This window comes from Desmodus rotundus, chromosome 7 (assembly GCF_022682495.2).
Source record: "Desmodus rotundus isolate HL8 chromosome 7, HLdesRot8A.1, whole genome shotgun sequence".
Lineage (NCBI taxonomy): Eukaryota > Metazoa > Chordata > Mammalia > Chiroptera > Phyllostomidae > Desmodus > Desmodus rotundus.
Window position 1 is genome coordinate 22206235 of NC_071393.1, and position 16556 is coordinate 22222790.

The 16556-nt window shown below is 52.9% G+C and overlaps 1 protein-coding gene across 1 annotated transcript; it reads right to left on the reverse strand.

Annotated features, from left to right (window-relative positions):
• Nucleotides 1-7327: 7327 nt before the first annotated feature.
• On the reverse strand, nt 7328-16240 carry RPUSD4 (RNA pseudouridine synthase D4). Its single transcript, XM_024557395.3, has 7 exons — nt 15957-16240; nt 15480-15645; nt 13783-13984; nt 10603-10696; nt 10384-10528; nt 9123-9220; nt 7328-8584 (listed from the first exon to the last, which is right to left on the reverse strand). Exons 1-7 carry the CDS (start codon nt 16143-16145, stop codon nt 8345-8347), a joined length of 1134 nt encoding a protein of 377 aa, XP_024413163.2. The 5' UTR covers nt 16146-16240; the 3' UTR covers nt 7328-8344.
• Nucleotides 16241-16556: the final 316 nt, after the last annotated feature.

Here is a 16556-nt window from a genome sequence, read left to right on the forward strand (position 1 = left end):
CCAGCCCCTTCCACGCTCCTCAAGGATCCTAGTCCCTCAGGGCTGCTGGCGATGCCTGTTCTCCATCCTATCTGCTCCCTCCAAGGCCAGGGCCATGGCTGAGGTCATCTGCAAGGTCTTTCACTTGAAAGTCCTGGGCTCTAGCTCCATTCCTGGTGAACAGGGAAGCCTGGGAAATACCTGCATTCCCCACTGTCTCCCCACCCTGTTCTCAGGACAATCTCCTGAGCAACCTTGGGGCTCTAGCCACTCAGGCCTGGCCTGGCACCCCCAGTCAACACTGCCACCCTCCAGCTGGGAACTTCAGGCTTTTACGCCGTGGGGCGGGCCCGCCTCCCCTTCCCTTTCCTGCAGTGAGAGTAGGCAGTCAGGGCGGCTCCTCATGCCCTGGGGACTCTGGGAAACCATACCCAAAGCCCGAAGAGCCTAACCTGAGAGCCGCCTCCTCTCCAGAGCAATCGGTGGGAATCTAAGACTGCACCTGAGATTGGGCAGCACGCTAGCATGGAGGACACGGATGTGCTCTCGAATCTCAGCCCCTCACTTCCGGGCTGTGGGCAAATTGCTGACCTCTAATGTCCTGTTCCCTAAAATGCCTATTTGGTGGAACTGCTGGGAGGGCTGGACAGCACCGTCCAGATGGAACACAGCATGGTGCCCCTGCACCATAAGGGCTCAATGCGAGGCCGCCGCGGTGTGCAGCGGCCCTCCTCAGTGATGGCTGCTGTGGCCGCTCCCTGCCCATGTGGTGGGGCCCGGCCAGTGCTGACTCTTCCGGGAGGCTCTACCTCCAATGACAGGCGACACTCCTGAGTTGGACCCACTCACGGAGTGACTGTGCTGCCCTCGTCTGGGAGGCCGGGTTTGCTGGCGCCCTGCAAGGGGCTGAGGGTGCTCTTCCTTCTCCGGGATCAGCCATCTCAGCGAAGCCAGACTCCGGGGCCCGCAATGAGAAGGGGCCTCAGAGATGATCTGTGCTGGAGCCTGTGATCCCAGACAGCGTGTCATCCCAAGCACCTTACAGGTGAGGACCCGAGGCCCAGAGAGACCGGACGCAGCCAGCCAGCAGCAGGATAGAAACAGCGCCCCCACTGAGATGCCACCCGCTTCCAGGCACACGCCTTGCTCACACTCCGTTCGGGGCCGCTGTGTGTCAGAGGACAACTGGGACTTCTTTGGGGACCTCCAGGACACCCAGTCCCTGGGGAAGTGCAGGTTAACAGAAAGGCTCCAAAGATAGGCAGACCTGGTCGAAACCTGGTTCTGCTGTACAATCGCAGGAAACCCAGGGGCCCGGTTTCCGGTGGGGGCTTCTCGGCCCTCAGCTGTGAATGACACAGACAAGAGCATCAGGAAGAACAGTCTAGCCACACAGCTGTGATCGGAGCTTTAAATTAGCGAATACACGGAGGAGGTTCGGGCAGGGCAACAACTGTGGAACACTGAAATCCTTGCCTCCACTCTGTTCCTGGAACCCCAGCATGGGTGGGAGGAAGGGAAGGCTCAGCTTCGGGTGTGCTCAGAGGCCCTCATCCTGCTTTCTTCCCCCCTTTGGCTCTTCTCCCCTAGGCCAAAAAAGCAGGGGACAGGGGTAATCTGGTTTATAACTTCAGGGGGAAAAAACAAACAGGGAAACTTCTGGAAAATTCTGTAATGTCAGACAGGAAAAAGGCCAGACTCCCTGGCTGGGCCAGGATGAGCTGGCGGTTTCTCAGGCCTGGCTGGAGCAGGCCCTAGGGCGTGTGTGTGTGTGTGTGTGTGTGTGTGTGTGTGTGTGTGTGTGTCCCAGGATGGCCAGGAGCTCAGGGGAGCCAGTGGCTCTCCTCCCTGTCTGGCCTGTGTCTCCTATCCCCTCTCCCCCTCCCTGCTCCTTCATCTTCTCTTCCCCCACCAGTGAGGCAGGGAACCTCAGGGGGTGGTGAGCTCCTTGCATTAAATCCTGGCTGGGTGGCTGCCTGTCAGTCAAATAGTTGAAGGTGGAGCCCCCCCCCACCCCCGCCCCCGTGACCTGAGGCCCCTCTCATTGCTGAGCTTCCAGATCCAAAAGGGAAAATTCTGCTCTCTGACCCTGAAACTGGGTGTTTCATGCATGAAGTAATTACCACACACCCCATAGGATGAAGTCGATGGCTTGGCCCCCACCCTAGGGGCTCCCTCACCAGCACCCCTTGTCCCCAGCTCCCCATCCAACCCTGTCCCACGTCCCTCTCCAAAGAGGTGTGGGAGTGGGTGATGGGCCACAGGCAGGACACAGGCCGGAGGTTTGGGACCAGGAGTCTGGAGCCGCTCGGAGGCTTGGAGGGAAGATCAGACATGGCCCCAGGAGGGGAGTGATGGAAGAGGGGAGAAGACAAGCTGGCGTCTTCGTTCATGCAAGTCTCTGATGAGAGAGCAGACTGTCTGGGCAGCCCTCCCCAGCTCCCCCTCCTGTTCCCTCGCTGACCTTTCTGATCACATCAAAGTGGGGACCCCTTCCCCTCGCTCTGCTCTCTGAATGGGTCCAAGTCATCACTCCTGGCTTTTTGAAGCTGCTGACGGACGGATGGTAACAGCTCCGAAGTGCCGAAAGACAGGTCAGCCCCGGCCCTCGCCCGGACCCCTGCGTGGGGGAGGCTGCCCTCCCTGCTGCCTGCCCGCTTCCCTGCACCCCGGCCTCACAGCTCCTCAGGACAGCCTGGGTAGCCCGTGTCAGGAAAAGGGGTGTGCAGTTAGCTGATGCTGAGGTTCAGAGGCCCCCAGATGCAAGGGGGAGATGTGAGCGAGGCGAGGGTCTGAGGATGTGCACAGCCTTGTCGGAGAGGCTGTGGAAGCAGCAGAGCCACGTGGCAGGGAAGGGTGAGCCTGCCCTGGGTGAGCACCCCCCCGCCCAGCCGGGACGGTGAAGAAGGGATGGCAGCCAAAGACACACGTTTGAGGCGCCCAAAATGTGTTACTGTGGCTTCTTTTCCTTCCAGTGAGATTTCAACCTGTTTTGACTAGTCAAAGTCACTTATAACTGTCAATCAGTGCTTCTGATTAGCAAAGGGGCTGCGACTGTTACTACACTGAGCCAAAATAAAACCATCCGAGCTAAGGCCCTCCACATTTTAGCTAAGCTGTGTGACCACGTGGGAGGTAAATGCATATTTCCATTAGGCTTTTTGATGGCGGAGGACAGCTTGATTATGCGTCCCACGGTTCTGTAATGAACGTGTAGTGTTTTTATAACTGAGTGTGAATCAAATTCTGTTTCAGATTCACTCGGGCAGCCCAATCCACGAATGGGGAGCCCTACTCCCTCATTCCACCAGAGAACAGCAAACTCCAGGTTTTCTACTAAAAAGTATGGCGCTGTGATTTATGATGCTGGGGTAGCCAGAGTCGGAGTTATAGGATCAGAGAAAGACAGCTCAAGACTCTTGTGGAGAATACTCCTCCATACTTGACTAAAACCTGTTCCCACTTTTTAGAGCAGCTCTGTCTGGAAAGGGATGAAATCTGGGAGACTGCTGCCATCTCGTGGCCAAACCAGAAACTACAGCTATTTCTCGTTTTGTTCCATTCACATCAATACTACTGTAATAAAACCAAAATGTGCCCTATGAAATTATCTATATTAGACCTGGCATGACCTTTCAAACATGTCAGTTTACCAAAACAATTTTGGGGGGAAGAATAATCTTTTCAATAATTGGGGCTGGAACAGCTAGACCCACATGCAAACTTGGATACCCTCCTTACATCGTACACAGCAATTAAACTGGACCATGGGCCTGAACATAGAGCTAAAACTAGAAAACCATCAGAAAAAATATAGGCGGAAATCTTCATGGCTTTGGACTGTCCAATGTTTTCTTACGTATGGCACCTGAAGCACATCGACAAAAAACATTACACTACATCAAAATTAAAAACTTTCTCGTGGCAGGTGATGTCACCTAGAAAGTGAGAGAGAACCCACAAGAGGCAAGAAGATATTTGCAAATAACGCACCTGGGAAGGGACTGTCTCCAGAATATATAAAGAAATCTTACTACTTAATGATAAACAGACAAATGACTCAATTTTTGAAATGGGGAAGAGCCTTGGACAGACATTTCTTCAAACAAAACAGGGCATCACCTACATGAAACACATCAGAGAAAGACAAGCACCGTATGAGCTCACTTACTATGTGGAATCTAAAAACAAAATGAACAAAAACAACAAGTGCACAGATGCAGCAAACAGATTGGTGGGTTGTGGGGGTGGGGGTCACGCAAAATGCGCAAATGTGTTGAAAAGCACGAACTCTGAGTTATACATTAAACAAGGCACGGGGCTATAACGCATATCACGGTGACTGCAACTCATAATGCTGTATTGCATATTTGAAAGTAGCTAAGAGAGTGAATCGTACAAGTTCTCTTCGTGAGAAACACAATTTTGAACTATGTGTAGTGATGGATGTTAGCTTATTGGGGTGATCACTTCACAATACAGACAAATATTGAACTATTGTGTTGTACACCTGACACTAGTGTGTCAGATAGTCCTCGATTAGAAAACATAGTGAGAATGCACTTCACGCCCAGTAGGATGGCCACCTTGGGGAAGATGGGTGACAAGTGCTGGCATTGAACTGGAGCCCTGACACGCTGCTGCTGGCGATGAGAAGACAGGGCGACTGCTTTGGGGAGATCTGGCCGCTCCAGGAAGTGCTAAGCAGAACTATCATGTGACTAGGAGTGGCCGTAGGGCCCAGCAATTGCCCTCTTAGGTGTGAGCTCACGAGAGATGAAACATACCTCTTCGTGAAAGCTTACACACGAATGTTCATAGCAGCACAATTTATAGCAGCCAAAAATTGGAAACAATCATCAACTGGTGAATGAACGAAATTTGACCTCTTTGTACGATGAAATATTATTCTGCAATAAAAAATGAAACACTGGTGTACGAGCATTTGACAACAGGATGAACCTGGAAAACATGATGCTGAGTGGATGGAAGAAGCCAGGCACAAAAGATCACGTACTGCATGATTCCATTTGTATAAAGTATCCAAAATGGGCAAAACTACCGGGGCAGAAAGTAGATTAGCAGGTGGCTGGGGCTGGGTGTGAGCGGGAGTGGGGAGTGACGGCGAAGTGGGTTTGGGGTTTTGAGGGTGAAACCAATAGATGGTAGCGATAGTTGTTCAATTTTGTGACTATATTAAACCCACTGAATTATGTACTTTAAATGGATGAATTTCATGGTATATGAATTTTACCTCAAAAAGATATTTTTAAATGGCTAATTTCATCTTTTTTAGCCTACTATGTTACACTAATTGAACTCTTCCCATAGGTCAGGAACTCTTCTGGGGACTTAATATGAATGAATGAATGCAACCCGTAAGATACCTGTCGATACAGGCCGTTTTGCAGGTGAGTGAACTGCTCCGACCCAAGAACCAGGGAGGGTCTCAATGCCTCCTTCCCAGTGCGGTCTCTGGTGGGGACTAGCAGGCTGCCTCTGATTCTGCTTCTAACCTACGAGGCTCTTCCACTTTCCAGGTCTTTCCTGCCATTGCTGGAGGTAGTGATGGGGGAGGGCAGGTAGTGAAGGTGGTATTGGGGAGGAGCAGGTAAGATCAAAGCAGGAAGCTTGTTTTCAGAGAACGGTGACATAGAGGAGCTGGGATTTGGGGCTCTGTAGGAGGGAGTCAGGGTGGTCCCCAAGGTGGCAGTGATGCCATTTGATGGAGGCAGGAGTGGGAAGGAAGGGCCCAGTCTGGAGCAGTTGGGCCACAATTCCAGGGGGTGGACAGGGGACTCCCAGGGGGCTGACAGGGGACTCCCAGGGGGCCACGACCACAGGAGAGACGGAGGCCAGGGAGAGATGTGCGAGGACTCGGCATTATCAGAGTCAGGTCCAAAGCTACCCCACCCTGCGGCCAGGCCCCCTGGGGGAGGGGCAGCACACAAACATGAAGCGCTGGGGGCACCCAGGCCCAGCCCTTCAAGGGGCCTGGGAGGAAATAAAACAAGGTGCAAAGCCGGTGAGGAGCCCAAGGCAGGAGGCCTGGTCACTGAATTTAAGGACAAGGCACAGTGTGACCAGGGAGAAAACTGCTTTCCCAGCTGAGGTCACAAGGGTCCAGCCTGGAAAAACCTACCTGGTCACTGGCTAGCAGCAGGCTGGCTGGGGTGCTGCCCCCACCCCCAGCCCAGAGGAGTATGGCCAGGGGGTGGGGGGGAACCAGTCCTCCCCCTGCTTCCTAAGGAACAGACTAGATGGGCCTCCCACAGGCACGCCATGGGCTTTCGCAGGAGAGCTAAAAATAGAAGCTCCAGGTGGGCAAAGAACACTGGGTTTCATTATAAGCTTTTGGGTTTTGATGTTTAAGATCATGTGCATGTAGGACTTGAATAAAAAGAACGAAAACCATCTCCTTATACTAATCACACAGCTTCACGGCAAATCTGGGCTTCTCACTGGCTGGCCAGCATTTCACTTCGGGCACCGGCCAGCCTCCCTTGCTGTGCAGCACCAGCTTCGCAGGCCACACCGACTGGGTGAAGGTTCTCAGAGGGTTCTCAGCGCCTGAACACAGCCACTGTACCCAGCAAGGCCGAGAAGACTCAGGAAAAGGCCGAGGGCCCTCATTCCTCAGGCCCACACCCCCACTGTGGCTCTGGGCGCTGCGAGCACATTTGTGTACAGGCCGCCTGCGCCCTTTGGGGCGGCTCCCTGGGTGCCTGGGGTCTCTCCCAACATCCATCTTGGCCATTGGTCTCCCTAAATCCAGGTCAATCATCACCGTTTTGTGTTACACGCTTGCACCTTTATCTGGAGCAGCATGGTTTACTCAAGCAGAATGGGCCCAAACGTCAGTGTCGTGCACACCAGTATGCAGACCTGTGCTCACCTGCGCTTTGGAAGGGGAACCCGTCACGCACTGCAACAGCATCAGGGCCGGGGCAGGGGTCCACAAGGCTGCCTGGGCAGTGGAGAGCACAGAAAGGCAGCTCTCGGGCTTGTCCCCAGCTGCTGTCCCTCCGGCTTCCCTCAGCTCAGCCCGGAGGAAAGTGCGCACACTGGTCACGAGGAACAAGAGGGGAGCTGGCGGGACGACTGAGCCGCGAGGCCAGGATCATCTCCATCCCCACTGCCGCCCAGCAAGGCCGCCTCCTTCCTGAGACCAAGGGCAGGAGGCTCGCTTCCAAAACGAGGCAGCTTTAGACCATGGCGGCACCTTCCTGGCCACGCACGTAGACTAACCGAAGCCGGGCCCTAGTCCAGAAAGGATGTGCAGCTGAAATGCCAACCGCTGATCCGGAACTTTATTTTTTTATTGACTGGAGGGGGGCGGGGAGGGAGGGAGGGGGGGAGGGAGAGACACCCATTTGTTGTTCCACTTATTTATGCATCCATTGGTCGATTCCCATGTGTGCCCTGACCGGGATCGAATCTGCAACTGCGGTGTGTCGGGACGACGCTCCAACCAACTGAGCTACCCAGCCAGGGCCTGATCCAGAACCTTCTGGACAGCACCTTTCACCAGCCGTCTACTCCATTCTTCAAACACAGACTGCAAACAGGCAGCCTGCAGACCAAATCCAGTATGACTTGCTTGGGTGCCTAAGTGATTTTTCAAAAATTGATTTAGTTAAACACATACTGGGAAATTTCACATAAATATCCAGATTTCCCGACTGAAAAACAATCAGAGTATCGGTTCCCATAGAGCAACACCCAGATGGAGTCAACAAGTACCCACTTCGGAGGGCCGCGTGCACTCCTCTCTCAAACCTCACACCCAGCCTGTGACACTCCCTCGTGTGCCCGCCTACCTCCCTTGCCAGCGAGCACCCTTCACAGGCCCCAGGACCGCCAGCACAGCGGGGCTCCCGTGCTGGAGTGGGTGGGCGTCCCTCAATTGACACACGTGTCTACAAAACCTGAGATGAGCGTGAAGAAGAGCTTGCTCCGATGCTGCAGCTCCGTGAGGAGAGGAACTGATTGCTTCCCAGTCTCCCAGAGAGTCAGATAACCACCGCGCTCTGTCCGACCACGGGAACCCTCCCGACAGACCAAGAACTTTATTGCTGCACAAAGACAGTTCCTGTCCTAGATTCTCTGCCGCAGTTTCTTTTCCAATTTCTGACCCAAGCTGCCTGGACCTGGGCTCTCTTCCAGCTTGGCAAGATGACGCTGGGGCCCACAGGTTTTTCCAGAGTGTGGCTCGAGTATCAGCAAATAATAGACTAGTTTCCAGGAAAAGCCCCAGAGTGGCTGGGCTTCTTCAACTTCTCTCACCTGGCTCTTCGGAGTCTGTCGCAAGGGAGAAGTCCACTGGACCAAGCGAAGAATTCAGGGGCCACGCTGCCCAGCGGTCTTACTGTGCTCCCTGATGTTCAGCTCCATCATCCCTGTTCTGGTCCTGACTTGGCATCTTTAGGCCCAGACGGCTCAGAGAGCGAACAAAGTAGCGAGGAAGCCTGCAGACCAAGCTGAGCTCCTCCTCCCTGGACCCCAGGGCGGGCAGGACCAGCTGGCGGGCATGCAGGTGAAGAGGGATGTGGCGGGCCTTGGCCTGCGGCAGGCCCAGCTTCTTCAGCGTGCCAGCAGACAGCTTCTGTACGGAGAAGAGGCGGTGTTGAGAGCAGCGCCAGCAGCAGTTCGCCCGACCAACACGCAGGTCAGAAGACCTGCGCTTGGAGGGACCCAGTCCTAACACCCCTGGAAGCGGGCCTGGGAAGGGTCCAGGACCCAGGAAGGGGAAATCCGCCTCACCAGGGAAGCTCTGCCAGCTCTCTGGGCTCTCAAGAGAATGGGCTAGACCATCATAAGACACGAACGTTTCCACCGTGGCTCTTTAGCAGCGGCACGAAAGGCAGCTTTGAGCCTTCCGAAAGCCTCCTCCCCGGCCCGAGGCCTCGTAACAGAACCTGAGACTGGTCACACGAAGCAGAAAGGTTCTGCCCAGAGACCCCGAGCCCCATGAGCCCAGGAGCTGACTGCGCCTGAGTCTCTCTGAAGGCCGGGTGACTGGGGTGGTGCCCTGTCCGAAGACCATCAACTCGTCCTGCTGTGCCCCGCTCCAGGGTGCCCACAAGGGGACAGCCCGAGTTCGCCCTGTCTGCCTGCTGCATTCTGAGTGAAGCCCGTGTTACCTGGGGGGCCAACTTGTTCCAGTCGGAGTACTTGTGGTCACCAAGGATGGGGCAATCCAGCCCAAAGGACAGGTGAACTCGAAGCTGATGTTTTATCCCTTTATAGAAGAGAGAGAGAACTTACCAGAGGCTAGACACAGTGGCACTGGGGGCATCAGCCCCTCATCACGTTAAATCAAAGCACAGTGAGCTGGCACAGCCCCAACCACATTCAGTTACGAAGAATAACCCGACACACTCTGAGCCCACAGGAGGTAAACACTGTAAATACTGCTACACCTCCACTCCCCCCGCCCTCCCCAGAGACAAGCATCACCATCATCTTGGTGTCTACCACTGCCGTGCTGGCTTTGTTAAAAATAATTTTATTGTATCACACTGCATAGCTTTGTTTTACACGTTTACCTTTTACTGTGGCAAAATATACATAACATAGAATGTACCATTTGAACTGTTTTTAAGTGCACAGCTCAGGGGTCCCACGCACATCCACACTACTGTGCAGCCGTCACCACCGCCCATTCCCAGAAATTCTGTGTCACCCTGAACTGCACCTCCGTCCCCATTACGCCCTAAGCCCCATGGCCCCCGTTCCGGCCGCTGGTGAGCACCGTGCCTCTCTGAGGCTGACCACTCTGGGATGTCACAGAGAGAGAGTAGCAGCGTTTGCTGTCCTTCCGAGTCCGGCCCCTTTCGCCGAGCGCCACGCCCTCATGCCTCCTGCTGGTGGCAGCTCCTGTTGGAATTCCCTTCCTTTTTAAGGCTGCGCAGCACCCCGCTGCACGGGTGGGCCACGCTGTTTACCGCTCATCTGCCATGGACACGCGGGACGGTCTCACCTTCTGGCCAGTGCGAACAGTGCCGCTGTGGACACCGGGGAACAGGCACAGTTTTGAAGCCCTGAGTTCACTTCTCCTGGACATACACCTGGGGTAGAACTGCTGGATCTCATGGCAATTCTACGCTTAATTTCTTGGGGAACCACTTGGCAAACTTATTTAAATAAGTGTAAACAAACTGTTTATATCCCTCTGCTACCTACTAGGGGTAGTTTTTAACAATTTCCCCTAGGGGAGCTCCCGGCCTCCGCTCAGCACAAGCAGCACACTTTCCAATGAGTCAGCGGCAGCCGCAGTCCCCAGCACCAGCTGCTCTGCGGGGCACAGCCCAGCCCCATACAGGCCCAGCCCTGCACCTCTGGGGCGAAGTGCAGAACAGGGGCCCCTCCCACGGGGGGGTGGAGCGGGGGAAGCCCTCTCACCAGTAATAGGCTGGAGCTCCAAGAGGGCGGAGGAGACTGTGCTGCTCAGCACCTGGTACTGAGTCACAGCCACACTTGCTTTCCGGCTGGTCCGCACTCTCACCATCTTCCCGTCGTCCACGCGGTAGCTCGGGGACAGCGTCATCTGAAGCCAAAGATGCCAAGATATGACTTCAAGGGACATGCAGAAAGCCCGTCCCTCCGGTCCAGCTCACCCACCTTATGGTGCTGCTGCTGCCCTTGCACCTCCTTCTCGACGATGGGGATATCCACGACTCCTGCCGCGGGCACTGGGACGCGCACGGTGACCGCCCTGGCGTGACAAGACCCTTGCTCAGGCCCCAGGGGTGAAGGAGGCACTCTTCGGATTTGGCTACTTAGAGGTTTTTACGGAGGACCCACTGTGGTCCGTTCCTAAGGTCTGAGGGTTCCCAATAGTCTCTTGGTGTAGTGCTTAGCCTGAGAGCTAGATACTACCTTTACAAACCTATCTTTTTTACTCCTAAACTAATAGGTGTTAACTAGAATATTTGGGGGGGGGAGGGGAAACCAGAAAAAAAATATATTAATAACATGGTCTTTACTCCAGCCTTTAAAAATGAGTATGTATAATTTAAAATAAAATTAGAGTACTATGGCTTTTGCATCCTGGTTTCCTTTTTTAAAAGATAAAAGAGGGTAAGTTCTGACTGCACGTGAAATGAATGAAAAGTGAACGAACGAACGAACAGGATCTCACAGGACTGCCCCTGCCCCGTTTGCCGGGCAGACAGCCAGGGAGGGACCGAGCCAAAGATGTCGCAGCAGCCACAGCACGTCAGCAGCTCACTCGGGATCACTCCTGCGGGAGGTCTCGTGTCATCGATCCCATCAGACAGCCGCAAGACGTCATCTGTCCCCATGGCCATGCCTCTCCAGGTCAATCAGAGCAGTCCTCCTGGGTACCAGGTGGCCCTACCACAGAGCCACGTCTCTCCAAGGGGAGAAACAGCCACTCGGATGTAACACTTCCCATCCTGGCCATGCCACTGCAGGCTGGTGTATTTTATCACACTAAACTCAGTTGTGACTACTCGGTCACCCTTCCTGATCGCCTAGCATCACTGCTCCAAAGTGGTCAGAGAGTGAATATTTCCCGAACGTAAACAGGCACCGATTCTGAGAGGCACTAATTCTATGTAGATGAGCAAGACCCAAATCCCTGCTCTCAAGGAATTCAGAGTCTGCTACGAGGGTTCAGACCAGTAACTGTCACGGAACAGGTTGCTATCAGCAAAAGCTGATCCTTCCTGCCTGTTCTACTTGTAACTTCTACTTCCTGCACCTGGCATGTAAGGCCACCACTAACCAGGTTCCAGCCTGCCTTTCCAGTCTACCTGCCACCACCTGCCACCGCAGTCGGACCGTGTGCTGCACCCCTTCGCGCACGCTGCTCCCACAATCTGGAACACCGTCCTCGAGCTTGGTGATCAAACTCATTCCTTCATCACGACCCAACCGACCGACTTCAACTCCTCTATGCAGCCTATCACTGAGAACGGTTACCAATTCTGGGCTTTCATGAACAATTTTCAAACAATGACAATTTTTTACAGACTTACATTTTGATTACTTGTATACATAATAGCCTTGGTTTTCCAAACTTCAGCTTTTACTATGAGCTCGGTGCTGTGTTAAACACTTCACATGCATTATCTCACCCAAACTACAAAAAGAATACTTACAAATCAAACAGAAAATAATGAACAGCCCGAAAGAAAATGGGCAAAAGAAATAGTCTGTTTACAGAAAGGGAAACTCAAAATACACAATAAGCATGAAAAACAGTCAACATCGAAAGTACACAGAGAAACTGAAAATAAAATACTCCCTCCCCCGTTTTTACCTGTCTTGGTGGCTGACCTTTTACAAACACAATGGGCCCTGGCCGGGTGGCTCAGCTGGTTAGAGCGTCGTCCTGAGACACCACGACTGCAAGTTCGATCCCCAGTCAGGGCACACACAGGAAGCAACCAATGGATGCACATGTAAGCGGAACACCAAATCGATGTTTCTCTCTCCCTCACCCCCTTCCTCTCTCCCTCTAAAGTCAGTACAAAACAAAAATAAAAACTTTAAAGCACATCGGTCAGGCCTAAGAGGTGGGCACTCACCACTGCCAGTGAGAATAAAAACTGATATAACCACTTTGAAGAGCGATCGGGGTTGTAAGGACTCAGATATTAATGTGTGTACCCTTCCGCTCAGCAATTCCACTTCTAGGGATTCGTCCTGAAGGTAGACTCACATACTCTTTGCAACAGGTTCTGGAAAAAATGGGATCACCTAAACATCTGTCAATAAAGCAGCTATGATACCTCCACACAATGGAATACTACAGAGCCATTAAAAAGGAGATAGCTTTAAATTGCACCACAAAATGCTCTCCGAGATCTATTGCTTGAATGAAAAAAGCAGGATGCAAAACAGCACAAAATAGGCTGCCGTACGCAATGTGCTTCTTCTACATGCCCCGGATAACTCTGGGAGTTCATACAAGACACTGGTGACAGTGACTGCCCCTGGAAAAGGAACTCGAGTGGATGGGGGACAGAAGTAGGTATCATTTGCACTCTTGTATCTTTCTTCTATTTAAAAAAAAAAAAAAGAGGAGGTAGCTCTGGCTGGTGTGGTTCAGTGGGTTAAACACTGGCCTGCTAACTGAAGGGTCGCCGGTTCGATTCCTGGTGAGGGCACATGCCTGGCTTGTGGGCCAGGTCCCCAGGTGGGGGCATTTGGGTGGTAGCCAATCAATGTTTCTCTCACACATAACTGTTTCTCTCCCTCTTTTTCTCTCTCCTTTCCTCTCTCTCTAAAAAATAAATAAAATGTTAAAAAAATATATGGAGGTAAACCTGTATGTACTAACATGGAAAGACTCCCCAAGGCACAGAAGGAGAAACAAAGTACGATTTGCATCGTACAATGTGACACATGCATGTACACATACGTGTTTGTAGATACACATACTGTATATACTACATACATACATAAATATATTGAGTAAGGGCCAAAGGAATAAAAACCAAACTACCCTAAGGGAAGGGACAAAAATGATAGAGCGGGTGGATTCCCTAGGAGTTTTTTATCTTTGTTGTCTAACTATTTTGCCACAGGAGAAAAACCATGTATTACTTGCATAATTAATTTTCAGTGATTTTTATGTATCGCCATAATTAGGAAGCGCAACTCTGCCAGACGCTAATAATGTCTAGCACTAACTCTGTTTCCTGTACCTTTTAACTGCCCACAGGTCCTAGTACAGTGCCTTCTGTCAATAGGAGCTGCTGCCGTAGGAACTCGTGAATAGAAGGGATGCCTTCCTTTCTACCACCCCACCCCTGCCAGTGGGCTTCGTACCAGTACTTCTTTGTCACCTGACGGGTTCTAAACAACTCTTGGACTTGGTGCGCCACTTCCTTCTCCCAAGCCAACACCATGACGCCTGTAGTTTCCTTGTCCAGGCGGTGGCAGAGATGTAGGGGCTCTGCCTTGTGGCCGTGAAGCATCTTTGCCAGGACAGGTAGTACATCACTGATGCAGAGCTGGACCCCAGGGCCACCTGTGAAAGGAAAAGGAGAGGTTTGAGCGGTCACGAAAAGATCCCACCAGAGAACTCTACTCGGGGGAATGAAGCCTTTCCTGGATTAACTGCCAGTGCTTTCTACAGCCTTGTAACTCAATGTGGTCCAGGGACTAGCAACATCGGTATGCCAAGGACTTGCCAGAAAGGCACCCGAGGCCCCCAACCCAGACTATTAATCAAAATCTGCACGTAACAAGATGCCCGACTAACTCATATGCATATTAAGTTTGAGAAGGTTTGTCTTAGAGCATGGGGCTTTCTCCTTAGGCATAAATACACTTTAGCCTACCTATGTGCATGTACTCACAATAAAATCAGCAATCAAAATGAGGAGGCCTGATATTTTACTACATAAACAAAGGATGGAGAATTTGTTAAGGAAATCCTAGTGAGAAATGCAAAACCATGAGGCCCCCCTGAAGCACTACAGCAGAGCTAAGATGCTTTGGGTGAGATATCTCTAGGTTCTACTCTGTGCACTCTCCTAAGTAGCCAATGACTTTGGAAAAGTTGCTTAATCTTTCTAACCTTAATTCTCATCTATAAGATGTAAATGTTTGTACTGTAATTATCTCACGGGAAAGGAGAAGGCAAGAAACTACTGTGAGCGTCAGCAGAGAAACAAACCCACACAAGGCACTCGGCAACGTTTAATTCGTTGCCTTTACGTGCAACCGTCTCCACAGCTCCCCGAAAAGCACTCTTCTTCCAGCAAAAGTATGCCTTTTCCTCCAGCAAAACCTCTTCCACAAATGCACTTTCCGCCCCTATGTTCCCTGACTCACTCCAGCTGTCTCTAACACCTACATTCAGCATTTATTCAAAAACATTCGAGTGTCCATGAAGTTCCAGATGTCCCAGGGTTTGGTTGGGGATACTCCAACACACACCCCCCCCATACGTGTTTTCTTTTTAAACTTTTTAAATTTCCTTTTATTGATTCTAGAGAGAGGAGAAGGGAAAAAAAATGGAGAGAAACATCCATGAGAGAGAAACATCCATTGGCTGCCTCCTTCACTTGCCCGGAATGGGGACTGGACCCAACCCAGGCATGTGCCCTGACCAGGAATCCGACCAGGACCCTTCCGTATGGGGGACCATGCCTAACCAATTGAGCCACACACACGAGGGCTACACTTTTTCCTTATGCTATTTCCTCCTTCCCAGTTTTGATGTAAAATAACTTATAGACAAATCACACAGCCTTTAAATCCTCCTACAGCAATCCCCGTGGAGGTGTGCACACAGCATGTTCCGTAAACCACTGCTGACTGCCAAACGTCGGGAGGGTGGGACTGTCTTACGTACGTCTGCATCCTCCACAGTGCCTTACATAGGACAGAAGTCCACAAAAACTTAAATTATTCTAAATGCAAGGCTTCTGAGAGCCCCTGAAGTGATGCGTGAGTGTTGCCCTTAGTTGCAGCTGAAAGCGGCAGCAGTCTCCCTCCCTTTGCTCCGGGGTCCTTACCATGCACAGGGACGCCATAGGGCTTATTGATGACCACCAGGTCCTGGTCCTGATGGACAATCCCTCGCTTCAGTGCCTTAGCGAGCACGTTGGGGTGCACTCGCTGCAGCTGCTTTGTGAACCGCACTAGTTCTTGCACTCTCCGCTGGACGGGGTTTGTGGGCACCTACCGGGAAGAGAAACAGCGATGGGAAATGCTTGGTGGGGAAGACGTTCCCTAAGTCTGGGCGAGAATCCGGGCTGGGAGGGAGTCACTGTACCTTTGCCCCTTCCCCGAGTAATTTGAGAGCGGGGGTACTTAACATCGAACCCGCAGGACGACACCCTACCCCGCGAACCACGTGCTCCGCCCGAGCCCCGTTCTCCCACCGACGCCCCGGATCCCGACTAGCGAGGCCTCAGGGGACCCTTCCCCCTCACTCCCCGCCACTGAGTGCACTGTCTCTTGGGAGCTGAAGTCTTTCCCTCCGTACTCACCGGCTCCTTCTTGTTCTTTTGTTCCTGTTTCTGGGCTCGGAGCCTCTCCGCTAACTGCTGGGCATCCAGAGGCTTAGAGGCAGCAGCGGCGGCACAAAATGGCTTTGAGACGAGAGAGAGGAGACTCCCCACGTGCCGCCCGGAGCCCCAAGCCCACAGGCGCCGCGCAGGGGAGCTGGGCGCCACCATCTTGCCGCGGGGGCCGGGGCCAGGCAAGACCACCTGACCTGGGAAGCCGTTTGGGCGGGGGAGCGACTCACGTGGGTCCAGGCCGGGGGCCGGGGGCTGGGAGGCGGGGGAAGGTGGGTGGGACTAGCGGTCCGAGTCACGTGGCCGCGGCAGCTAAGTGCGCCTGCGCCGGTGGTTAACTGCAGTTAGAGCGGCGGCGTCTGGAGCGGTCCGGGTGAGTGTGTCGGGGAGCGCGGCCGGGGATGGGAAATGCCGGCTCTTCGAGCGTTAACTTCGCGTCCCACGATCTTTGTCTCGGGGAGCCCTGTCCTGGGAGGTCGTATCTCCCTTTGGAAGAGATCCCACCCCAAACCCCCTCCGCCCCCGCAGAACGATGCCCTCAAGCGCTGGACCCGGAGCCTCCTCAGGCGC

Excerpts from the sequence above, each read along its gene's own strand:
- RPUSD4 (XM_024557395.3), bottom strand. The coding sequence starts at position 16,145 with ATGGTGGCGCCCAGCTCCCCTGCGCGGCGCCTGTGGGCTTGGGGCTCC. Across the intron at positions 13,985-15,479 it reads CTATGGCGTCCCTGTGCATG|GTGGCCCTGGGGTCCAGCTC; the intron begins GTAAGGACCCCG and ends TTCCTTTCACAG. Across the intron at positions 10,697-13,782 it reads CAGGTGACAAAGAAGTACTG|GGCGGTCACCGTGCGCGTCC; the intron begins GTACGAAGCCCA and ends TTGTCACGCCAG.